General features: G+C 38.7%; 1 protein-coding gene across 1 annotated transcript; it reads left to right on the top strand.

The window, feature by feature from the left end:
* Positions 1-806: 806 nt before the first annotated feature.
* On the top strand, positions 807-14,953 carry LOC131327395 (protein BONZAI 3-like). The gene is made up of 16 exons (XM_058360529.1): positions 807-1,333; positions 3,802-3,849; positions 5,217-5,365; positions 5,486-5,534; positions 7,280-7,336; positions 9,039-9,218; positions 9,306-9,440; positions 10,008-10,069; positions 10,229-10,328; positions 10,417-10,531; positions 10,633-10,709; positions 11,303-11,440; positions 12,758-12,922; positions 13,009-13,122; positions 13,239-13,335; positions 14,450-14,953. Exons 1-16 carry the CDS (start codon positions 1,163-1,165, stop codon positions 14,590-14,592), a joined length of 1,800 nt encoding a protein of 599 aa, XP_058216512.1. The 5' UTR covers positions 807-1,162; the 3' UTR covers positions 14,593-14,953.
* The last annotated feature ends 12,101 nt before the right edge of the window (positions 14,954-27,054 follow it).

Raw genomic sequence — 27,054 nt, 5'->3', positions numbered from 1 at the left:
GCTTGCAGGTTGGTTAGCGGGCTCGTCCGAGTTGCTGCGAGAATGGGTGTTGTTTATTTATTTTAGAGATAGTTATAAATTGTAAAAAAAATTTGGAATAAAAGACAGATTATGGTCTTTTTAATATTGTGGTGCTTGAGGATTCGAGTCGTTACACTTTGCGTCAAATTTTGTGAAAAGTAAAAAGAAATTACTTTTACTCAAATATTTTTAAAAACATCTACTTTTAGCGCAAAATTGACAAATGCGAATTTTTTTTTAAATAGAGATAAAACATTAAAACTCAAAAAGTCCAAAAAGCTACTGTAAAAAAAAACAAAAATGCTACTTGCACAACCGTTGTGTTGGTTGTGTGCGTAATTCTGACCGTCCAGATGTATTTAGATGGTCTAGATTTTAAACAAACTCTTCCAAGAAAAAGTCTAACTTTTATGAGAAAGAGTTTGAGTGAATCGTGACCATTTATTACAGCAATGGACGGTTAGAGATTGGTTGTGTGTAACTTTTATGGGAAAGAGTTTAAGTGAATCGTGACCATTTATTACAGCAATGGACGGTTAGAGATTGATTGTGTGTTGTGTTTTACACAACCGTTGTGTGTAGCACTTTTGAAAAAAAAACACGAAAAGAAAAGCTTAGTTGGCCACCTAATAAAGATTTCTAAACAAAAACAACTCCCACCTAATATTTTTCAAATAAAATGTATTCTTTACTCTTTTCTTTTTTATTTTTTATTAAGAACGAACCCAAGCAGGGGTTGGATAATTTCCCATAAATTCCTCCCTCTTGAATGGAGTACTTGTTCAATTCAAGCACACCAATCAGTTATTCCTATTCTAGGTTTTATTATTCCTATTTCCTATATAATAAATACAAGGGGAGAGAGAGAGGGAAAGAGAGAGAGGGAGGGAGAGAGAGAGAGAGAGAGAGAGCGAGCGAGCTTAGAATTAGAAACCCATTGGGATCATTTTTAGCGAGTACAGTAGTATTTTTTTTGAATCAAAACGCTCTTTTTTCTATTCTTGGAGTTGTCAAGATCATTCGTTTTTCATCAAGATTCCAATTTTGTTGCCCCGTCAATTCTTTTCAAGGATAAATCTCCGGCGAGGGGAAGCACAGAGAGAGAATTTGCAGAGAAGGAGGGAGAGAGAGGGAGGGAGAGATGGGGGCGTGTTGTTCAGACGTGAGGGGAGGACAAGAGGCAGTAGGAGGGGCCCAGCAGCAGAGGAGCATTGCCGCCGGTGGTGGTGGTGGTGGTGGGGCGGGGCACAACGACGCCGTTGAATTCTTCTATCGAACCAAAGGAGTTGAAGCTCTCTTTACCCAGATTGAGGTTTATCATCACATAATAAAGACCCCCCCTATATATGTGTACATTTATTGTGTATATATATCAATTTCAATTGGACAACAGAAACCCTGCTATCGTCCTTTTAACGTACATTGTGTCACTGTCAACTTCGGCCCTGTTTTTGGAGTTTTTTTTAAATACAATTTTCTGATTTCTCTTATTGAACGAATGATTAATTTTGAATATTGCAGAGACAAGCTAAACAAGAAATTACGAAAAGCAGATAATACCAAAACTAACACCAGAGCAATAATTTAAGAAAAACTCAGCTTTTAACGCACATTCTATGCAGAATCAATTGCATCTCTCTCTTTTTTCTTGTGGTATATTTGCATCTAGTCAAACGCAGATTATTCTTCCTTGATGTTTTGTTTTTGTCATTGTCTGCAATTGGTTCTGTAGACCTTAATCCTGTTCGTATTTTGTTCAGGCCATTTTGATGACTGTGATGACCGGTAGAGGTTTTTTTGGGGTTCAAAGGATTGGTGAATTATGGGACAAATTAGTAACTCTTAGGATGTTGAAGGATTCGTAGTACTCCGGGAGCACTTGTACAATGTTTGATTGGGATTTCGGATAGAACGCCATGATCAATTCGAGGATATTTTAATAAAGAATATCACCTCCCCAGGGTATTGATAATTCTTTGCCACTATTAGTACCAAGCTTCTTTGCAAGATAAACAAGAGGTTAGCAGATAAAAACTGAATGGGCCAAAAACTTAAAATATGGGTCCAAATGGGACCCACGGGATCCCTTAAGCCAGGTTTGATGACATGCCTAGTTCGGGTGGGAAAGAGAATGAACAGGATTCACAATGAAGGTTTTAGTCATGGGTCTTGTTTGATTTGCATGGGATTGAGTGATCGGATTGTTATTAATGGAGTACTAATCCTCTGTACATCCTTTCCCTCCTCTTCCTCCATTTTTCTCCTCTCTCTCTTAAAACCACGTTCTTCTGTTAATCAATGAAGTGTGATGTGAATTAATAACATCATAGCTCACAGTGCTACTGGAACCTAACCCCTGTCTGGGGTGACGGAATGGTGCATTCTGGGTGGCACATTGGTTGAGGATGTAAACTATGATTTGTTTTTCAGTTTCATCTTCCTGTTGGAGAAAAGCTCATACACAGCCTTTGACTTGAGCATTTTTTTATTTGCCAAGGGATCACAAATTTTGACGTCCTTCTCTGAGGAAGAGTCTTTGGAACCTTTGCTTGTTAGCACTTAAAAAAGAATCAATTACCACGGATTGTTTTCTGGCAATTGACACCACGATGAGTTTTTATCAATTGTTAAAGTACGTACACCCTTGTGTATGCGTAGTTTTATTGCTTCCTTCATGCCAACCTTTTTTCTTTCCGTGGTGATTTATATTAATTTTCCGGATAGACCTGGGTTTCATGTCTTTTCATGCTCAACATTCTCATAATGTGTTTACCTCGAAAATTATGCATTACATGTTAGCAATTCTTATGGGTATATTGTAGCTCTGATCAACAGAAGTATAGTGAACTTGAAAGTGCCAATTAATCTATTTTTGTTTTCCTGTTTTCTAAGGAGTTTGACAGCATTGACATGAGTAATTATTCAGTGGTCTTGGGGCAGCACATGGCGGTGCCACAAGACGACAAAATATATTTTCCATGGTACACACAGTCACTGTGTTAACTACTATAGGACAAAGCTGTCTGTTTCAAATTTGAAGTCTGTCAAACAAGTTAGTAAAAAGTGACTAATGATTTTAGATTCTTGAGTTGTAGCCAGCATGGCTAAAGCAAAATACATCTTGGTCCCATTAGAGCATAATCTTGGCCCACCACATAAGATTCCTTACTTTCTGCTACCTATCTGGATTTTATTCTAAGGTCCATTGGAATCATACATTTTATTTGGGTGATTCTTTGTGTTCTGCTCTTCTACTTTTCTTTCAATCACTGATATTTGACCTTTAAGGTTTCCGTAGTTTTAAAGTGACATATAACATGAGGCGGTCAGCATACAAGGAACTTTTTTGTAATATTCTGATTCTTTCTGTTGATATCCGGTTCCAACAACTAACAAGGTTGTTACTAGCAGTAAACCTTAAATTCTCCGAATTCACAAATATTAACTGGGTGGTGGCAACGGGTCCCAAATTTTATATCAGCTGAGACGCAATATTCGACGTGCAACAATGATTTGGAGTACTCATTCTTTTTGCCAAGTGGGAGTGGGGTTATACACAACCATACATAAACAGTACACTAAGAAGAGTCAATGGACTAAAGTGCACTATAATAGGGTGTTTTTTTTTTCCCCTTCATTTTTTCGGTTTGGGTTAAGACATCACATTATACTTTGTTCAAGGCACTTGTGCTGCCATCTGCTTTTGTCTTCTTTTGTAGAATCTATCTTTTTTATTACATCGTGTGGTATGTGATGACATGTTTCCATTTTGGATTGCAGTTATCTTTAACTGCTTCAAAGTTACTTGATCGTGATATCGTCTCCAAGGTAAGTTTTTTCTTGTATCAAGTAAAATCTATATTTTATCTTCTTTAATTTCTTATTGTGTCCAGTAGGTACTCGGTGTGACCCGTATTTTTTTTTGGGCGAATGATTGATTATATACGAAACAACCCAAAAACATTGAGTAAGGATACTTTTGGAAAACTAAATTTTTTTGTACTTTTTGACTTTTTGGAAGAAGGCTTATAATTTGGGACGTCATTCCAAAGTAGAAGCAATTTGGTCAAAGAAAGTATTTTCTTTCTTGCTTGAACCTCGTTCTAGGATTATCTTCTTCTTTTTTATGCCTGGGGCCACATCTATTTATCTTATCAGACAGGCACATGTTTGTGGCTGATATTATTTGCCCCTATCTTAATGCTGAGGACCACCTGACGATAGCGTATTGCTTCTTCTCTTTGATATTTAGTGACCACTTGGCATGCTACATGCTGGTAGTTGTAGAAGGTACAAACAGGTTGTTTAAACAAATAAATGCTTCTTTCTTAGGAAATTAAAATCCTGTTAGTGAACTGCGGGAGAAACAAATACAGTTGCTCATAGCTGTTGAAAACTTCCTGTGCTTCCTAGTTGTTAGTTAAGGAGTTTATGCATGAAGTGCCTTTTTACCATATGTAAATGCTTCTTCGCCATAGAGTCGTAGACCTTAAACCTAATCAAACATATTGAACATGGCACGTAGCATTCTAAACTGAAACGTGAATTAAAAAATCAAATTGGCCCACCTTAGTTATACAATTGGTAGACATGCTGTTTAAAACTTTGTATTTCGGTGTTTCCCCCTTTTCACTCTCTAGAGTTCATGAAATCATCCTCGAGTTTTGAAGTGCTGAAGTATGAGGAATTCAATATATTTGGGATAGCCTGTACCTATGAGCAAAACAAGAGACCAATAAGTGTATTACATGTGTGTGTGTGTGTGTGCGTTTATATTATTTGGTACGACTTAGCTAAGCTGAAAACTCTACATGCAAAGAATGACGTGATGATAGCATGTCACAAGCACAGGGGTGGGCCTTAGTGTGTCATGCTTGGCAGTTAGCAGTTAGCACTGATAGGCGCTCTCCTTTGTTTCATGGGGCACACTCTTCATGTGTGACCAAGCCATTCTTGGCTCTCAATAAAAGTGGGGAAGTAGGCTGCAACTTAAGAATTAGGGTTTTGAGTTACAGTTAACAATTAAGCCATTTATTTGAAGTGCTTACCTGCTTCGAGAGCAATTCTGATGACTCAAATGCCAGATAAGAGTGGATAGCCCCTTGGGTCAGTAATGTACGCCTTGAGATGTCAAAGTATTATGATGCTTGTTCTTAAATGGCTTAAACTGAAGTACTATCCGTATTTGATTGCAGAGTGATCCGATGGCAGTAATTTATGCTAAGAAAAGAGATGGATCTCTGGAGGAACTTGGTCGCACAGAAGTGATGATGAACTGTTTGGATCCTGCATGGATTGAGAAAATTAATGTTGCTTATCAGTTTGAGATTGTTCAGCCCTTGATGTATGCTTTTTTCGATTGAAGCTATTTACTAACATTAATCTTGTTCTAATGCATTTGATAGCTTCAAATGCTTATTAGATTAACAATTATCTCAAATATGGACGCTTCTTGGTTTTGCAGCTTTCATGTGTATGATGTTGATACAAGCTACCACAATTTACCTGTGAAGGTATGGTATGGTTTTTGCTTGCAAGATTCACCAATTGTAATCAATTTTCAATTCAGTTGAATTCCAGGTGGTATTTTGCCTACATATTATGGAAAGTGACGTTGAAATCAAAGCTGATGTGTGTTTAGTGCGTAGTAGATGTCATGTGGTGGTGTCCCTGTGGCTTAGATACCAAGGCCGGCACATTGTTTTTAGGGGCCCAAAGCAAATTTCTAAGCTTTGGGCACCTATGCTTTTTTTGGGACGGAAGATAAAATAAAGGTAGAAAAGAAAACTAAAACCTATAAGAAGAAATATTGACAAAGTCCAACATAGAACAAGAAAAGAAAAACACAAACCCAAAGTCTATCAGACTTAAAATGAATCAATATCTTGTATGTCTTCCCTCTTATGAATTCCCTTGAAAATTTCAATTTTCCGGAAAAAGTTTAGAAACAAAAACCTACAACTTTACAATGGAGCATAACATGGGGATTCTCAAGATTAAATAACAACTTAGTATAGAACCAAATCATACCATTAAAGAAAAAGGTCAGTTTCAACATAAAGCTCCATAGAGTTTATGAGGGTTCCCCTTTGATTCTTTCAATAAGGTCCTGATCCAATCAAGGGGAATCAAACCTTGAGATTTTCATGAGGATGAAAAGGTAAGAGAAGTAGATCGGTGCCAAAACACAGATTACCTCTTTTAGTTCAAATGAGGCTTAATTACAGTTCATACTTAAGCCTTACCTACGTATGTGGACTGCTAACATTGGTATTGGCCGAAAATTGGGGGGCCCACTCATGGGCTTACCCTTAGGACCGGCTCTGTTAGATACCATTATGCTTCAACTGCCTGTGGGTGCTTTGGATTAACTTTGTCTGTCAAAGAAAACTAGTACTTGTGCGCTATATTAGAAAAATAGGAGCTGTTTAATTCTTGTAGTTTTTTATGCTTGGAATGTGTACAAACTAAAGATAATTTTCTCACTACCCCTAAGGCTCCTACAAAATGAGTCCAGACTTGGTAGATGAAATTCCTTCAGAAGAACAATGTCAAAGTTGATTATGGACAGCTATTATATAGTTTTCCACAGCTGACAAATCAAAAGAAAACATGAGACGATTGTAGATGCGCTGCATGACATTCATTAAAAAAGAATAACGTCGATGTTTGATTCTTAACATCATGGTTATAAGCGTCGTTTACTGTTTTTCAGGTAATCAGAACTATTGAGCTAAGGCCAAATGGTAAATGTTTTATTGGTTTAGAATAATGTCAGTGGTACTTAATCATTGCTTGACCTTAGCACTAAGATACACTCATGTTTTGATACCTTTTCTCTCTCCTTTTTATTTTTTTGTTTCTTCTCCCAACAATTCCGGATAGCATACACGGATTTAGTTTGCTTTTCTCAATAAATATTTACTAGAAGCAAGCATATGAGAGTTCCTTTCATTTTGTAAACATCTGATTCTCAAGCTTGCGAACACTGCAATCGTTAACTTCACTCAGAAATTAAAAGTGTTTCAGTTTGTACTATACCTAGGACCAAATCGCTTTAAGAGCATAACTTAAGATCACATCTTTTTTTTACTGCAACGATGATTTTATTTTCATCTTGCTTTCCATTCCCTTCTGTATAGACCTAGAATAAGTGCAGAGTGTTTTGCAGTTCTTTTTGCTTTCATTTTCCTTTTCCCCTTTTCCGCTTGTATTCACAAATTGTGTGAAGCCTGTTTATTATTCTGGTATGTTGCAGATGTTGAAGTTGAAAGATCAAGAATTTCTTGGTGAAGCTAGTTGTGTTCTCTCTGAGGCAAGTTGCCTTTGATATATGGGATAATCTTATATCTACAACAATGACATGGTTTGATATTTATGCTCTGTTTAGAAGATAATTTGCCCTAACCCAATTACATTTTGTAAGTTTGTTGTATGTGGGTAAAGCTATGTGATCGCATGTTTGGATGCTTCTAACTTTCACTGAAAGTGGTAAATGACTGCCACTAACTGGATGTGGAACAAAGGAAAATATTGGAAATACTGAAAATGTTCTTGGCATACCCAACATTGACTAGAATTGTCTGTTATTGACTATGTAGTACTGACACGGGTACGCAACATGACATGGACAAGATACGTACATTCTAATTCTCATATTTCTAAAAAAATGGAAGACACCACACATTAGGGACATGTTAAATTACTTGTTTGTGCTTTCACCATGTAACGAATGCTTATATAAGAAAAATAGCAGATACAAAATTAGAGTCTAATAAGAACTACAATACATGCCTTCATTTACACATGCCATTGCAATTTTCGTTTGCAAATCTGTTAAAAAAAAAAAGTGTTTCATCATTCTCGTGTGCCTTCATACAGTATAGTTATCATTTATCACATAATAACAAGACTTCCCAATCACTTAGAGCCTACTATTCATTTGACACCCCCAAATGGTACATGCCTTTAGATATACACATGCATACACATGCACATATGTAAATATATATACATGCACGCACACACACAATTTGGAAGGATTGCCAAGCCTGTGAATTTGAGGAGGTAACAAGCCTATCACCCACCAACGAAAAATAAAAATGCAAATGCAAATCCAGATTCTAAGGCAGGCAAGCTGCCCTTGTTTGATGTTGCCAAATCAACTCTGCAACCAATCAAGTACACACAATGCTGATGGGAAATAGAGAGACTAAAATTCACACAACTTGCACACACTTTGTATTAAAATTATAAAATTATACACGTACATCTCAATCACTCCCATCTCTCTCACACACAACTGTGGGGGGAAACCCCCCTAAGGGATTCCACGTTCTTCTGCTCTCTCTCTCTTTCCCACACCTACTACACAATGCATACAAACGTATATTTAGAAACCATAGTACATTGTGATCCACTCATTCTTTCAACTGCCATCTTAACTCACCGAATTCCAGCTTCTCACTTAACTGGTGCGGCTCTCTCTCTCTCTTACTCTTATCACCTCTCTTGTCTCTTACCTCACACACATAAAAGGCCCACAATAAAGTTTACACTATCCAACAAATGCATGGTACAATCAGTCTGACAATTTGAAACAAGTAGCTAATTGCTCCCTACACCTTACAATGGCATCTCCGGCTATCCAACTAGGCAGGACTAGGGTGTCTTGGTAAACATGCCCTTTACCATCTTCCAGGTACGTATTGGAAGGGTCAGGTAAGGTTGTTGCCTCATACACAAAACACATATATTGACAACCTATGAAACATGGACACCTCGCCAGAGGTCACATACCGATGTCAGACACCATTTCTCTCCAAAGCACGTGTGTTACTGTCCAAAGACGTGTCTAGCACTCAAATTAGAAGGGCCCTCCTTTTTTATGGCGAAGAATATAAATCATCTTGACTTCCCTTTTTTTATTTGATTGTGATCCTTACATTCTGCAGCCTACATTCTACAACTTTACAATTGTAATATGTTTGTTTTTCCGCTTGGTTAACTAAAAGCAGATTGTGACAAAACAAAGTCGGAGTTTGACGCTAAAACTCCACAATAAGAAGGGGCAGGCTGGTCTGGTAAACTTGGGGACAATTACCGTGCATGCAGAGGAAACAATTGCTTCAAGAAATGCTGTCGAGATAGCGTTTCGTTGTTCGCATCTGGATAACAAGGATCTTTTTTCTAAAAGTGTGAGTACAGGAAAATGCTGTAGTGTAGAGGTTTACTTTCAACAATTATATTTAGGCTCTTATTTTTTTCTTCATTATGACTTCCAGGATCCTTTCTTAAGAATATCTAGGATTGTTGAGAGTGGAGGTTCTGTTCCTATCTGCAAAACAGAAGTGGTGAACAACAATTTGAATCCAGTTTGGAAGCCCCTGACTCTAACTATGCAGCGATTTGGTAGCAAGGTAAGCTTGTGATATTATTCTGGTCAAATTAGAAACTTTTGTTTATGTTGTTTGGAAGAATAGAGAAAGTGTATAAGGAGTTAATTAACCCTAACACATACTTCTATTATTTATGTTATGAGATACTTGATTACAATACTTCATTAACCTATGTGGGACAAGACTTAAGACTAAACATATATTCGAACACTCCCCCTCAAGCTGGAGAATAGATATGACAAAGTCCCAACGTGTTACATAACAACTCTGAATGAGATTTGAACAACGACTTAGTAAATATATCTGCCTATTGAGTGCCTGTAGACATGAAAGGAGTAGTGCTTAGTTCTCTCACGAAACATTGGATTAGATGCAATGTGAATCGCAGCTTGATTATCACAGTACAAATTCATCGGCAATTGCACACTGAATCCTATCTCCTCAAGAAAAGAGCGCAAACAAGTTCACACGTCGTGTGAGCCATGGCTCTATTGTAAACATACAAAACTATTGTGATTATACAGCTACAGCAACAGGTTACTGTTACTTTTCCGCAAGTTGATTGATAATAATTTGCTTTTGATGCAGGATAACCCATTAATTTTGGAGTGTTTTGATTTCAATAGCAGTGGAAATCATGTTCTTATCGGGTACCTTTTTGATGTACCTTTTGATGATTAGTGCTTTCATTTCTTGTTTCTCTTCCATTTGTAGGCTTTTCACCTTCTTACACTTTAAATGCCACATGGTTTAGTATTTCATTTTCTTTATGGTTCATAAACACTAAATCTGCAGGTTGTTTTTGACAGTAAAATTCAGAAATCGATAGTGGACTTGGAAAAACTTCACAAAGAAAAAATTGGTGCAAATTTTATACTGCCATCATCTCGTCACCATACTCATGAGAAGGTATTTGTTTCATATTCTGGAAGGGTATATAGTGGCAGACTGCTTGCCCATCATGTCTGATATCTCCTTCGATTAATGTAATCTGTAGGTTCTGAAGGGGCAACTCTTCGTGGACCGATTTATTGAGACGAAACTGTACAGTTTTCTTGATTATATGTCTAGTGGATTTGAGCTGAACTTTATGGTAGCTGTTGACTTCACTGGTAATTAACTTTTCATTGGAAACCCCTTTATGTTGCCTTTTGAAACATACACTTTTCTTCAAGTTGTTTCGTTCACACACTAAGGTTTCAGCTTTTTCCAGCTTCGAATGGTAATCCGCATAGTCGAGATTCCTTGCATTACATTGATCCTTCAGGACGACTCAACGCTTACCAGCAGGTAAAGTTGACATCAAATCTGCGGTCATCTTTTCTTCATGAATCACCTAAATTTTCTCTGGCTTAATTTGCAGAACTATTGCCCCACTTCCAGTCAGATGGCTATTGGAAACTTCATGCTGTGTGACTAAATTAGTTGAAGCAAGAAAAATTGTAGTCCCACATTACTTTTCGCCGCAATTGGATCAAATCAATCTCTAATAGGGAAACTTCCCCTCCTAGTGGCATCACTGGCATGGTTTGAGTAGTGTTTTGGGTGCCACCCCTTCCCCTAATGAGCTTTCTATTTGGAATTAGAACATATCAGAATACAGTATCAAGAGCAGTTTCCTTCCATATGAAAAAGGGAGAAGAGACCTCTTGTTGAATATAAAAACAATAGTTATCTGAAGACTACGAAAATATAAAAATACGAGAGGGAAATTCTAGCTCTTAGACCTAGTTGTTTTACCGTGTTTTTAGGAAATTAACCTCCGAAGTGACTTGAAAGTTGTGTTATGTGCATCCTTTTTGATTTGTGCACTGTCGTAAGAGATATTTATACATTGATATGTTCTGTATATAATTTGAGTCATTTGACTGAACTCATTGCAGGCCATAATGGAGGTTGGGGAGGTTATACAATTTTATGATTCAGATAGGCGCTTTCCTGCTTGGGGCTTTGGCGGAAGGACATACGACTGTTCAGTATCACATTGTTTTGACTTGAATGGAAGTGCAGGTAGCTTTGAGGTAAAACACTCTTGCTTTTATTAAGAAATATCGTGCTGTTTTTCTTTTAATTACTGCTTCGTGTTTTCATATCTTTATGAGTTGTTGCTGTGTTTCATCAGTTTGCTCATAGCTTTCATTCCATATCTACAAAGTACTTATAGCTATGTATTTTTTTTTAACTTTTCATGTTTCAAGTTAGTACACGGTGTTGGAGTTTGTCCCACATCATTAATTATCTCCTCCAAAACTAGTATATGAGCCTGGGAGGCCTCTCCACTGATTGCCAATTGGTTTTGAGTTGGATGCTTTAACGCACGGGATGCCCAAATTCTACTACTACTAAAGATACTCTAGACTATGTATCAAAAGAGGTTAATACGTAGCACTTGGAGAATAGGGAAAGTAAAGTGGTTAAATTGTTGTCTAGTGAAGAAGACCATTTTTTGTGGTTGATTTTAAATTCTAAATAACACTCTTTGGTGGTCCTCTGTCCTCGTGGTGTTTTACTTGGTTCCATGTTTGTAGTTTGTGTAAGTAGTTATTATGGTAAGTCCTCTTCTTTACAGAGTGAGAATTGCCTATACTAGATACTGTGGGTCCCGATTGTTCCTCCAGAGTTGACTGCAGCTCTGAAGTGGCATGTGTACGGTACCATCTTATCTCCCTGTACGTCTGGCGTATTCCGCTGAAGACATGACGAAGTGAACTATTAGATTGGTTGGTTGAGAGGATTTGTGTAGCTAGGGTATTGCCCTCACGTGCCTATCCCTCGCGTGCCTATTTTGGATAGCATTTCAGAGATCTCTTCATGATAATTGTTGTTGGCTAGTCGTCACTACATCACAGACATTTTTCGGGGACCTGAGAAATGTGGAAATCAGACTATCAGTGTCATGTAGGGTTTTTTCTGTGTGTGTGTGTGTGTGCGCGCGCGCATGTGTGTGTGCGCGTGCGCGCATGTGTGTGTTATAGTTATAGACTAAGCCTATGGCAAAGTTCTTTTGATTTCTTTGTAATTTGCCTTGAGCCGTCCTAATAGGGAAGGGCTAAACCTTTTTGAATTGCTAGTAAGATATCTTGTCATCATATCTTTTCATTCTGTAATTCCCCGAGGAAAAATACTAGGTGCGCATCAGTGAGCACTTCTGCGCCATTGCCCTGCTGTTTCTTTCTTTCTCTTCTTTTGAGCTATACTGTTGCATACATTGGAAAACCATACTCATGTATTGCTCATTCCAGTGACCAATACTTGTGGAATCATAGATAACAATTAATAATGATGTTGTTTAGTTATACGCAGTTCAGTAATTAAAATGGTCAATTCGCCTTTTTCAGGTTGAAGGAGTAGAAGGGATCATGGCTGCTTATGCTAGTGCTTTGCGCAATGTTACTCTTGCTGGCCCCACTTTGTTTGGCCAAGTGATAAACACAGCTGCAGATATTGCTGGTCATTCTGTCTCCTCTACCAATAGCAAGTATTTTGTATTGCTTATTATAACGGTACAGATTAAACAATCTAATTTCCTTGTCCCTACTATTTTGTTTGTTCTTTCTTGAGGTAATAAAAATGTTTCACGTCTTTATAGGATGGCGTCCTTACTGATCTCCAAGAAACTAAAAATGCTTTGGTTCGGGCATCTGATCTACCCCTCTCAGTTCTTATTGTTGGAGTTGGTGGTGCAGATTTTACACAAATGGAGGTCCAAACCACTTGCTGTACTTAAATCCCAACATTACCTTTTGTCACCATTTCTATGTTCGGTTCCTCAAAGTTGTCTTCAAGATTTGGTGTGTTATAATTCTTGTTATCTTGCAGATCCTTGATGCTGACAACGGACAAAGATTAGAGAGTTCTACTGGACGGATAGCTACACGAGACATTGTACAGTTTGTTCCAATGCGTGAGGTGCATGGTGAGTTCATGCCTATTTTTCCCCATCTTGGCATCAGACAGATGAATGGAATATAACTTTTAGCACAATCAGTTCTTATACTTGCCTTTACTTTCTTTGGCTGGGTACATAAAGTGATTGGTAATGAAAATATTTATTTGTGCGTCACTGCCATGTTTTCGCATGAACACACACGTGCAGACTCGCCACTTCTACACATGCATGGTAGTGTGTTCTGAAAATCAGGTCCATTTTATGACTTTTTTCTCTAACAAACGGTTATGTGGGCATAATTGAAAACCTATACTTGAACGTTTTCACATGCACTGGTTGATTAGCGCTGATAGCATTGAAATTTCCTTTGTGAACGATGACATTAACATTGCCTTTGGTTAAGTCTGCTAGAGTACAGAAGGTGTTAGAGTTGGATGCAATTGGATGGCATGTTAGCATGGTTAACTTACCTGACTAGTGCCCACATACAATAGAATCGAAATATAATAATAGCATCAGACAAATTTGAAGAATTCAAAAAATAATAATAATAATAATACCATGTCCCAACATATCATAGATTCCAATTTTTTGCTGGGCTTTCTCTCACACATAGTTTATAACCAAACCAAACCTAGCTTTAAGTTCCAATCAATTGAGGTCGGCTACATAACTGCAAAAGTTTGTAGTTTAATAGGTAGTTCCCATGAATTTGTAGTCCAAGTTGACTTTCAAATCCACAGAAATTCACAAGATACCATGTCCCAATGTATCATAACTTGAACAGGGTCATATGTTTTTCCTCTCCTAAAAAGAGATGTAGTAGCTTCATTTCCTCTCCTGAAAAGGGTCCTTACATTCACAAGATGCAAGTTTTCCATACCAAACCAAATACAATCTCTCTCTCTCTCTCTCTCTCTCTCTCTCTCTCTCTCTCTCTCTCTCTGTTTGTGTGTGTGCCCGCGCGCGCACAGTGTGGTGTTGTGTGTTTGTTTTTCAGGTATAAGATTATCTGTCTCCTCCGATCGTGTTTAGCTCGGTTAGAATTAAGAAACTTTTTTCGGTCTATTTGCCTTCTGTGTTTACACTTCTAGCTTCATCGTTGCCAACAAATTTTCTTCCTTCTTTTTTTTCCCTGCAGGTGGGCAGATATCAATTGTTCAGGCTCTGTTGGAAGAGCTCCCTGGTCAGTTCTTGACTTACATGCGGACTCGAGAGATCATACCACAACCTGTTACTGTACCAGCTACAGCTCCTCCTCAAGATCATCCATATGTGGTCTAGTTGATCCCTAAAAAGATCTTTCAAAATTGGAGTGAGCAAAATCTCATTTCTCATAAAGCCTTGGTTGATATCTTGTCCGGAAGCGACAAAGGTATTAAGATAGGGCTACATACAACATATCCTACATACACAAGAGAGGGAGTGAAAAGGAAAGGAAAGAAAACAATTGTAAATGGTTAGGAAGGAGAAACACTAGTTGATCTAGCAAATAATATTTCAAGTTTGTTTTAAGATGCTGTAGAATAATTGTCCAAATATTAAAATGCTTTAGGATTTTTTTCTCAAGCGCAAGCTGTTTTTTTTTTTTTTTTGGGCGTGCGTGCATTTGTGGCTTCTTGCAATTGGTGCTCTAAAACTGGTCTGTATATTGCAAATGCGAACCCGAGATTTATGTTGCCACATAACCAGTTCCGGCCGAAAGATTCTGACTCCCCATTCTACGAAATTCTAGAGCATGCTATGCATAATGCGTTTCTTTGATCTTCACTTTTCAATCTCTCTTTCTCCTATGTTTGTGGAGAGAAAGAGAGCTACATGAAGGGAAAAAAAAATGGAGTCCAATGGGAAGAACAATTTACTCTTTAAACTAGGGGCACTTTGGCAACTGGAGTAGCATAATCTTTTCATGCAGGGGTTGTCGATTCAAGCCCCATATGAGGCGGTTGGGTGATCTTCGTTCTCTTTCCTTATATTTAAGATAGAGTATGTCTCTTTCAGTGGCGAAAAAGAATAGCGGAGGAAAACTACAGAAAATAAGGTATAGGACAGGGATGCCAGAAAATCGACATACAAAGTTTTTCTTATCATCTTAATTGGACAGACGCGAAGTGGGTACAAACACAAAGTAGGTTAGGATCGAGAGAGTGAGAGAACACAAGACACAAGATATATTATTAGAGAACACTGAACTCTAGCTTGAATTGGCTTTGATCTTTACAATGGGGTGAACCCTCCTTTTATAGGCGTAAGGAGGGAAATACAGACACGATAAGACACTGTTCCTAGTCTTCATATTACAGACCTACAACACACCTACGTATTAGGCGGTACATATAATTGAAAGTTACTATACAGTTACTATTCACAAATAATTGAAAGTTACTATTCTACCTGTACACCTAATTCACCCATTCTAAAAAGGAATGACTATTACTATTCTACAGTACAAACTAATAATTTACACCACATAAAAGACACAGCTGTCATGAGCACATGGTTGTTATTCTGGATCATCTGAACCACTTTCTTCAGAATAATCTTCAGTTCTGTCGATCAAGTAATACTGTTTCAAAAGGTAGCAGATATTTTGGCGCCATTCTTCCGGATAAGTATCATTGAATTTCCAATTTGCAGATTCATAATGAAGGAGAGATGAGGGAATTTCTATAGGTGTTAATCCATTAAGTAAACACAGTGTTTGAATCATAACCAAATAATTTCCACTGTCGATTGGGATTCTCTGAGACTCTGGATATGCAGAGAGGAATATGGTATGATACTCCTTTCTCTATGTAATAGAACCATCTGGATTGAGATGACTCCTGTTGTTACGACTTGTCTAAAAAGCAAATTGGAGATCTCCGCCTGCACTGTTGGAGATTTGTCTGATCTTCTGTTGCCAATAGGATATGCTTCCGAAGAGCAAGAGAAATTTCAAAAAGAAATCTTCCGAAGGATGGACCTAATCAAACGCCGCATGTGCCAGATACACCAATACTGCTGATTTATTAAAACAGACACTTATAATATACACATCTACTAAATACCATAAGAGGAGATAAGCTTCCTTTTTGAAATAAAAGACATTATGGTAAGATACTTCAAACTGGGTGAGAAATGGATAGACAGGATGGAAAGGTAAACCTTTTATGAGACCTTCATCAAGACCATACTTGAAAATGCAAAGATGCTGAAGGTTTTGACACATTTGGACACACCTGGAAAGAAGGGTTAACTCTAAAATGTGACACTGAAGGTGGACAGAAAGATTAACTGGGTGGAAACAGGAAATCATTGGGAAACAACCAGGAACAAAGGAATGTGGTTTTGTTTTTGAAAATTGGTTGATTTCTTTTTTGAGCCTTGACAGAAAATCAGGGAGGACATTTGTTTTTTCCTTTTACGTGAACAGCATCAAAATTCCAATTGGAAAATCAATTTGCCTCTCTGAATAACTGTGCCTTTGGTAGGTGCTTCTGTTTGAACTTGAGCATGCTGGAAAAACTCATCATATCAGTCTCAATTAGAAAATGATAACCGATTAGATGAAATTCAAACTTCTCAATGCTCCTTTTAATTGCAAGAATTTCTTTGTAAGTAGAGTAGTAATGAAGTTCTGCTGGAGAGAATACACCACTCTTATATCCACAAATTCTGTACTTTTGTTCTGAATTTTCTTCCAAAAGAACTGCTCCCCAATATAGATCAGAGGCATCTGTCTGAAGGACTCTCTTCCCATCTGAAGATATGGTTAATGGAGGAAGAGTTTTAGCTAAGGCTTTGAGGTCTTTGACAGCTTTGGTACAAAGAGCTAACCAAGGAGGAGGGGTTTTCTTCAGTAAAGCTGAGAGAGGAGTACGGTATTGGGCGATGTTGGGAATGAAATCAGCCATAGAGTTAACAATCCCAAGGAACTGTTGAACTTATTTGACTGTGAGATTTTCATCTGAAAAATGGTCAAGTTAAGAGGCTATATAAGGTTGGAGGGCATATTGACCTTTAGAGATATGTATCCCTAAAAAATCAATTTCTGGTTGAGCAAGAAGCATTTTTTTCGCTGAGAGCATGACACCATGGGTTTCGACTAGGGAATGGAAAGTTTGTAATAAGACAGCATGAGACTCAATATCTGGAGAAAAGAGTAGTATATCAGCAATGTAGACAAGTGCTAAAGATAAGATGGGAGAAAATATCTGAATCATGGCCTTTAGAAATAAAGATGGAGCTGTTTTCAATCCAAAAGGCATGACTGACCATTAAAAGTGGTGATCTGGAATGCAAAAATCAGTTTTGGGACGATCATCTAGATGGATGCCCAGCTGCCAGAAACCTGCTTTTAAGTCAAACTTTAAAAAAAATTGAGCTTTAGGCAAGTTTGCAAAAAGAACACTTCTCCGAAAAAGAGGGAACTTGTTATCCTGCAGAAAATGATTTAAGAGGCTGGTAATTGATAACCAGGCGGAGTTTTCCTCTTATCTGCTCTGTCCTTTTATTTACATAAAATGCTTCACATGCCCACTGAGAGGTTGTGGGCTCGATCAGACCTTCTGACTAAAGTTGCTGGAGCTCTTGGAGAGCAAGCTGGTAGTGTTTGTTGTCAAAGATGAGAAAAAGTGTATAGGGTGTTAATGAACCCTAACACAAATAACTATTATTTATATTAAGAGATAACTTGTTACAAGACTTGTTTAACCAATGTGGGACAAGACTCATAACAACTACTTAAATATTCCAACACTCCCCCTCAAGCTGGAGAATAGATATCACAAAGTCCCAGCTTGCTACATAACAACTCTAATCGGGGCTTGAACAATGACTTAGTAAATATGTCAGCTAACTGAGCACTTGTAGACACGAAGGGAGTAGCTATCACACCACCAACTAACTTCTCACGCACCAGATGACAATCAACTTCAATATGCTTAGTCCTCTCATGAAATACCGGATTGGATGCAATGTGAATTGCTGCCTGATTATCACAATACATATTCATTGGCAATTGTACGCTAAATCCTATCTCCTCAAGAAAAGATCGCACCAATACAATCTCACATGTCGTGTGGGCCATAGCTCTATACTCTGCCTCTAAACTAGACCGTGCAACCACTGTTTGTTTCTTACTCTTCCAGTTGACAAGGTTTCCACCGAGAAAAACACAATATCCTGTAGTGGATCTCCTATCAGAAGGTCCTCCTGCCCAATCAGAGTCAGTAAAAGCCTCAATACATAAGTGACTATTAGCTCGATTAAACAAACCATGTCCTGGATGAGCCTTGAGATACTTTACAATTCTAAGAACGGCCTCCCAATGTGGAAAACGAGGAGCAGACATAAACTGACTCACAATACTAACTGCAAACGAGATATCTGGACGTGTAATAGTAAGATTGTTCAATTTACCAACCAAGCGACGATATTGGTCAGGGCTAGAAAACTGCTCCCCCTGATCAACACACAGTTTGACATTAGGATCCATAGGAGTATCGACAGGCTTTGACCCCAATAAACCAGTCTCATCTAGAATATCTAGTACATATTTTCTCTGTGATAAACTAATGCCATCTTTAGATCGTGCAACCTCAATACCCAAAAAATATCGCACCCTTCCCAGATCTTTGGTATGAAACTGACTCTGCAGAAATACCTTCAACTCATCAATACCTTTTTGATCATCGCCCGTAATAATAATATCATCCACATAAACAATCAATAATACTTTCCCTCGGTCAGATGAGAGAGAGAAAATCGAATGATCAAACTGACAGCGACTCATCCCAAATTTCAAAACTGCATTACTGAACTTGCCAAACCAGGCCCGAGGAGACTGCTTAAGACCATATAGTGCTTTGCGAAGACGACATACCTGATTACGCTCCCCCTGAGCAACAAACCCAGGTGGTTGCTCCATATAAACTTCCTCCTGGAGATCCCCATGAAGAAAGGCATTTTTAACATCCAACTGGAATAAAGGCCAACCAAGATTGGCTGCAAGGGAGATAAGAAGGCGGACAGAACCAAGCTTGGCAACTGGAGAAAAAGTTTCAGCATAATCAACACCATAAGTCTGAGTATATCCCTTAGCAACAAGACGAGCTTTGTAACGCTCAACAGACCCATCAGGATGATATTTGACCGTAAAGACCCACCCACAACCAACAGTAGACTTTCCTAGCGGAAGAGGAACCAACTCCCAAGTGCCACTGTCATGTAGAGCAGACATCTCAACCTCCATAGCTGTCCGCCACTCGGAAATAGATAAGGCCTCCCGAACAGTATTAGGAACAAAAATAGACGAAATAGAAGTAATAAAAGCACGAAGGGACGGCGACAAGTGAGCATAAGACACAAAACGATCAATAGGCTGAGAAGTGCAAGACCGAATACCTTTGCGAAGAGCTATAGAAAGACCAGGTGATGATAAAGGCGGAGGTGGAGGTGGAGGTGGAGGCAGAGGCGGAGGCGGAGGTGGTGGTGGCGGTGGTGGAGGTGTCGGTGGTTGTGGAACTAAATCATGAGACGGAGGAGGCGCGGCGGAAGGCACTGGTGGGGCTGTTAATACTTTCTGCCGACGAACATACACCTGCAAGGGTGGCAAAGATGGTACGCAAATAGGAAACACAGACTCAGTCTCAGCAGGAAGGTCAACTGGAGCACGGTGACCCGAGTAAAAGGGTAATGACTCATTAAACGTGACATCAACACAAACAAAATGACGACGTAGAGACGGTGAGTAACACTTATACCCTTTCTGAGTGCGCGAGTATCCCAGGAAAATACACCGAATTGACCGTGGATCAAGTTTGTCCTGGTCAGGATCAAGAGTATGAACATAACAGGTGCACCCGAACACTCGTAGGGGTAATGAGTGGAGAGGCCGACCAGGAAATAAAACCGTATGGGGTATTTGACCGCCTAGGACTCTAGATGGCATACGATTGATCAAATAACATGCTGTAAGAACAACATAACTCCAATAAGACTTAGGAACTTGCATTTGGAATAGCAGAGCACGCATAACCTCTGATAAATGCCTAATCTTGCGTTCGGCAACTCCATTTTGTTGTGGAGTCCGAGCACAAGAAGATTGGTGAATTATACCATGATCATCAAAAAACTTAGAAAGAGAATTATGAAAATATTCACCCGCATTGTCAGAACGAAATATGCGAATGCAAGTATCAAACTGAGTTTTGATCTCCGTATAAAATGATTTAAAAATAGAAGACAACTCTGACCTTTCTTTCATGAGATAAAGATACGTGACACGAGAGTAATCATCGACAAAGATAACATAATATTGGAAGCCAAAAACATTAGGGACACGCATTGGGTCCCAAATATCAGAATGAACTAATTGAAAAGGACAAGACACACGACTCTCAACCCTAGGATAAAAAGACACTCTATGATGTTTACTAAACTCACAGATTTCACATGGCAAAACATCAACACGGCTACATGAAGGTACTAGCCGTTTAAGGTTTTGAAAGGATGGATGACCAAGACGACAATGATGTTGATAGGGTGACACCGAAGACTGTAGGGCAACAGAGCTAGGGTGAATATCGTCGGTAAAGTAATACAGGCCACCACGTTCAATACCGCTACCAATTTTTCGCCCCGTCTTGAGATCCTGAAATACACAACCATTGGGAAGGAATGTGACAGAGCAATTTAAAGATTTGGTAAGTTTACTGACAGACATAAGATTTAATAGAAAACGAGGAACATGCAATACGGAATTCAAAGTTAGAGAGGAAGAAACAGAAACAGAACCCAAACCAATAATATCAATGGTAAACCCATCGGCTAAGGTAACATGAGATGGTTTATCAATAGATTGATGGTCAGAAAAAATAGTGGCAGTACCCGTCATATGATCAGATGCACCAGAATCAATAACCCAAGGAATAGAAAAACGGAAAGATGCAATACAAGCACTAGAAGAACCTGTCTGAGATAGCGTAGCAATGGAGGAACTTGTCTGATGTGACACAAGGCGTTGGTACTCCTCCACAGAAATAGTCACCATAGCAGTAGAGTGAGTAACCTGCCGAACATCTTTAAAATGAGTAACCCGATGAGCCTGAGGAAAACCATGTAGGTCATAGCAGTACTCCACTGTATGATTTGTTCCCCCACAATGAGTACACAGTCTGAAAACACGGCCTGACTATGGCCACCTCCCCCTGACATGCGGCCCCTAGGACGAAAGCCACAACCACCATGACTAGAATCACGACCACCAAAAACATGGTCAAAAACCCGATCACTGTACCCAGAATCACGACCGCAACTACGGCCACGACTGAATGAAGAACGAAAAGCACCAGAAACAGCGGAAGTAGAATCAGGTTTCATTGCAAAAATATCTCATACAATGAGAGGCAACTAGTCAACTATCGATAGATCAACCAACCAAATATGTCACCAACTACCGACCAATAAATAATCAACCCACCAATCTAGCAACCGACGAAGAACTACCGAACAACTAATAAGCAATAAAATAGATCACCAAGCAATGACAATCATCAACTCACAAGACAAGATGACGGCCCCAATAAACAGGATCCGATAGCATTAAAGTCGAGAAAACAACCACCCAACAACGAATCAGTAACCAATCTCCAATACGAACGAAATAATCATCAACTCAAGAAAGACCGCAACAAGAACTACTATGTTGCCAGTGCAAAAAACTCAAGTCTAATACCAACAGTAACACCAAACAAATACTGAACCAAACACTAAACCAACACAACTAAACGGTACCGCAGACCATCCATGAACACCAAACCGCATCGAGAACAACTTGGCACAACCAAGGACGAAGGAGGAACAGATTGTATCTCAGAAAATCACCTTAAATCATATCGCCAAGAGACAAGCAGATTGAATAGGGGTTTCTGATCGAAAATGGCAAGATCGACGTGAACATATGCCGCAATGAACAGTGCGCGTGAACATTATCTGATGAACAGTATCCGTGAACAGTACCGATGAACAGTGACGTGAACAGTGCTGCGATGAACAGTCGCATGAACAGTGTCATTTTAGGGTTTTGATGAGTGTGGGTAGGTTGTTTTAGGATTCCAAAGGGTTTGGGTAGGTCGTTTTAGGGTTTTTTTTTTGTTTTTTTTTTTTGCGTCAAGATGATAGCGGAGGTAGCGGTGATGGTGGATGGCGTAGGGCGGCAGTGGCTATGGTGGTAGGCTATGGTGGTAGGTTAAGATTGGCTATGGTGGTAGGTTAAGATTAAGCTCTGATACTATGTTGTCAGAGATGAGAAAAAGTGTATAGGGTGTTAATGAACCCTAACACAAATAACTATTATTTATATTAAGAGATAACTTGTTACAAGACTTGTTTAACCAATGTGGGACAAGACTCATAACAACTACTTAAATATTCCAACAGTGTTCTGGGTTCATTCCATGATGGGTAGCTTTGGTGGGGTTGATGTCTTCATTTTTAGAAATCTGGATTTTTTCAAAGTATGTTGGAGCATTTGGTGAGGAATTGGGAGTGGGATTCAGCACAGGAAGTTTGGATTATGGCTTCTTTGATGGAGGAGAAATTTTTCGATGGAAAAGATATTTGGTTGGGTGGTCCAGGGTAACAGGTAGTTTTTTGTATTTCAAACCTTTTTTGAGCCAAGAGACTTTGCTTAGATTTTAGAGAATATCAAAGCCTAACAATAAATCTTTTTCCTGGGAGATCAGAACCATAGACTTGGTGTTTTATGGTGTATCGTGGAAAAAGTTGGATGGTAATAGGCTTACTGATCAGAGTGATGACAAAAGTTTCTCCATTGGCTGTTGTAAAGGGTCTAAAACACGATTGCCAGTAGGATCTGGGGAGGATTGCTGGGTTAAGAATAGAGGCTGCTGCACCAGTATCAAAGAAAGCGATAACTGGTATAGGTTTCTCATATTTTTCAAGCAAGATTTTGACCTTAGCTAAGGGTTGAGCTATCATAATGTTTGAGAACTCAAATGTTTAGATTTCATATGAGAATGAGTCAGAATCATCAGAAGAATCATCTGATTCTGATGAAGAGTCATCAAAGGTAAATCCAAGGACTGCTTCAGCCGTTGCTTTATCATCAATAGAAAATAATGATTCAACATCGGCATCTTCAAGATTATCATCAATAATAGCCAGAGAGCTCACCATCTTGTCCCTTACTGCTTTATTTGGACACTGTTTGGCATAGTGCCCTTTCTTTCTGCATATATAGCAGTGATCAGACTTTCGCTGTCCTCTGAACTTCTTCTTCTTGAAAAATTTTCATTTTTTCCAGCGTGAGAACTTGCCAGATTTTGAAAACTTTGAAAACTTGCCCGGAGATTGGAACTTCCATTTTTGAAAGTGTTTGGACTTCCGATAGGAAGGACGGTAAATGCACTTCTTGTCTTTGCACTTTATAGATAGGTCTGGCCGGTCACATACTTTGCCAAGAAGTTTTCCCTATTCTTCAAGAGTTCTGAGGAATTTCTGGTGATTGCACAGTTTTTCCAAGGCAATCAAAGAGTGCTGGTAAATACCGCCAAGAGATGTTGCATTCAGCGTCAATCCTTTAGTTTGAAGTAACTTCGTTGTCTCATTTCCCAATGATTTAGGAAGAGAATTGAGAAAGGCTTGCTTGAGGTTGACATCATCCATGCCGTTGAGAAGATAAAATCTCTGAGACATACGATCATAATGAGTCTCCAGATCTTTTCTTTTGAATGAACAGCACTTCATACTGAGATATTCTTCTCGAACAAACTCTTTTGTGTTGTTATGGTCGCCAAGAAACTCAGTATGCAAGACTGAGATGAATTGATTAAGGATTGGCAGTTGTTTAAGCTGCAGCTGTCGGTATTCGCCAAGAGCCAAGTACCATTGACGAAGACGACTAAGGAATTTTGTTGTACACTTAGTAATGACAATACTCAATGTAGTGTTTGGGGAAAGCATAGCAGCAGTGCACCAAGCATGAATCTCATAAAACTTATCCAGCCATTTTGATGGAGGAATGTTATCAAAGTAGAAACCTTGAGTATGGATGTTGGAAGGTGAGAAGGAATCAAAGGTTGGAATTTCTGAAGGTGTATCAAACTCAGAACCTTCTTCAATAATAGGATCTTCAACATGTTCCTCTGGAGAATTTTTTGGATTCATAATGAAAACATGAGGAATCGGCATAGAGTCAATGGATTCAGTATCCGAATCAAACTCTATGGTTGGTTCAAGAGATGGGATTTCTGGTATAATGGCTAAGGTATGTAGGAGAGTGAAAATTGGATTTTCGGAAGGGCTAGAAGTTGACTGAACCATTAACTGGGGTGGCTTTGAATTTGGATCGGATGGTTTAAAAGGAGTAGAGGTAATAGGAATAGAGGTAGATGCAGATGGTGGGGATGGAATTGTTGGAGGTTGAATAGGTTTTATCTGAGGCTTTGGGAAAGGAAGTTTTGGTGGAGGAAGGAAAGTTGATGAACTTTCAAAGATGAAGCTTGACTCACCAAATTCTGAGGTAGGGTTTATAGGTAAGGGTTGAGACATTTGAGGATATACCCAAACAAACTTTGTTGAGAGGAAGATGTGAACATGTCAAATGAGCTTTTTTGCTGAAAATACTGCTGAGCTTGAAGTGAATGAAACTGATTCTTTAGATACTTCATTTCAGTATCCTTTTGGTAAAAAGCTGCTGAAAATGATTAGTTAGCGTATGCCATCTGGAGAAGTTCCTGGTGAACATTTTGAATTTTCTGCTGCAAATCTCTGATAAGAAGTTCCAAAAATGATAACTTCTTATGGACAACATTCTCAAAATTTTGCTGAGAGTTAGCAATTCTCTGAAGAATTTTGTTTTGGGCCAAATAATTTGCTAACTGCCAATTTATTGCTGCTTCTGCTGCTGACACTACTTTGGTGCTACCATCAGGGAGAATGGTAGTAGGGTCTGAAATTTTATGACGGTAGGTCGTCATTTCTTGAGAATTATGAAATTCCAAAAGAAGAAAATCTACTTCAGTCCAAGGAGAGGATAAAGTGAACATAAAACACCCACTTAGTTGACTCGAAAAACCATCATCAGATGGAGGTTGAGGAGGAGGTGGAGATTTACAAGGAGTGGAAGGTAATGGATGACATACGGGACATGGATTTTCAAAATCTTCTTCATCTTCTAGAAGACTGTCTTCTAGACGCTCATCACAGTCATAGGCATCAAAATAACAATGACTCGTTTCTGAATTTTTGAAATAGAAGACTGGAAGGCCACTGGGTTGAAAATATTTAATTGAATGGTGAGGTCGAGAACTATCTACAAACATGTCAATTCTCGAAGGAAAAATAACAGGATGGACGGAGGATGAGGCAGAGACTTCTTTTCGGAATGAAATCTCCACTGTACCATCAAGTTTTGGAATGAAAGTTGGATTTAAGGATTGAACTAGTATGGGCTTTTGTTGGTTTTTCTCATAAGTTGTGACCCAAGACTCTAGGAGAAGCTTGAGAAGCTCAGGACGGAAAATCTGACGTGGAACATGGACACAGAAACCTTGGTGATGGACGTTGATAGTTAGAAAAAGGGCTTCATCTGTGGAGGAAGGTAATAACATGTCAAAGGCATGATTTTGAAGGCGATAGGTCATTTGATAGTGAATAGTTGCTGCATATGTGGTAGAAATTTGGGAGGCACCACCAATTTGAACTAGCACTTTCAAAGCCGATAGCATATGAGGATCTGCGAGTGGCATGTTGAAATTGGGGTAAAAGGTAAAGATCACAATTCTAGCATTTAACGTGGTTTGGACAGTAGCAATGCATGCGTGCTGATACTGTATGAATCTGGTGTCTACCGGAGCAAGTCTGGAAGTAACGGGTAAACCTTTTTTGTCATGAAAAGTGACAGTCAGTTTGATTGCTCCAAAGTGAAGATGAGTAAATCCTTATTGTTGCCAAAGGCGAGGCAAATCAACTGAAATTTCCAAGGGTAAAAGTTGTTCAGCCTCTGTAGCTGCTATAAAACACTGATCAAACTTAGAGGCTTGGACATACTCTTTTACAGAAGTTGATTGTTTTGTAGAGAAAAGTTGGGTGACAGTTTTTTCCACAGAGGTTTGTGGTCTAACAAATGCATTATATGAGTTTAAGAAATGAAGATCAGAGAACCTTACTATCATCAGGTAGATATTCAAACTCATACAAGTACTCAAGATTAGAAGAAGAAATTGAGGAATTTCTACTGGTAGATGATCGTGAAGGAACTAAAAAAGAGGTAGCAGAAGAATAGGTGGAGAACAAATGATTCATTTTTTATGGATAAAAAGTCTGGGTTCTTCGTTTCCTTATATACAACAAATCTTTTCTTTTTCAATGTAAAATCTTTTAACCAATTTTGATTAATAAAATTATGTATACTAGGATAGATAAACCGAGGCACACCGCTCAAAAGCCAAAAGTCTCAAGGTACTTTTAACCCACTGATACAAAATTCTTTAATCAAAGTAGTTAATGAAATTTCTGATGTGGAAGATCCTTTCAAAAGACAACCACAGAGCATACGCTTCAATTTTTTCTTCGTAGAAAATATTTAAAGTAATTTTGAAAAAGAAAAAGAAGTTTCCAGAAGGGGTTTAAGCTAGAATGAACAACATTGGCTCCAATATCAAATTGGACAGACACGAAGTGGATACAAACACAAAGTAGGTTAGGATCGAGAGAGTGAGAGAACACAAGACACAAGAT

The sequence above is a fragment of the Rhododendron vialii genome, chromosome 5a (genome assembly GCF_030253575.1).
Source record: "Rhododendron vialii isolate Sample 1 chromosome 5a, ASM3025357v1".
Taxonomy (NCBI): Eukaryota; Viridiplantae; Streptophyta; class Magnoliopsida; order Ericales; family Ericaceae; genus Rhododendron; species Rhododendron vialii.
This window is presented reverse-complemented; position numbering and strand designations above follow the sequence as displayed.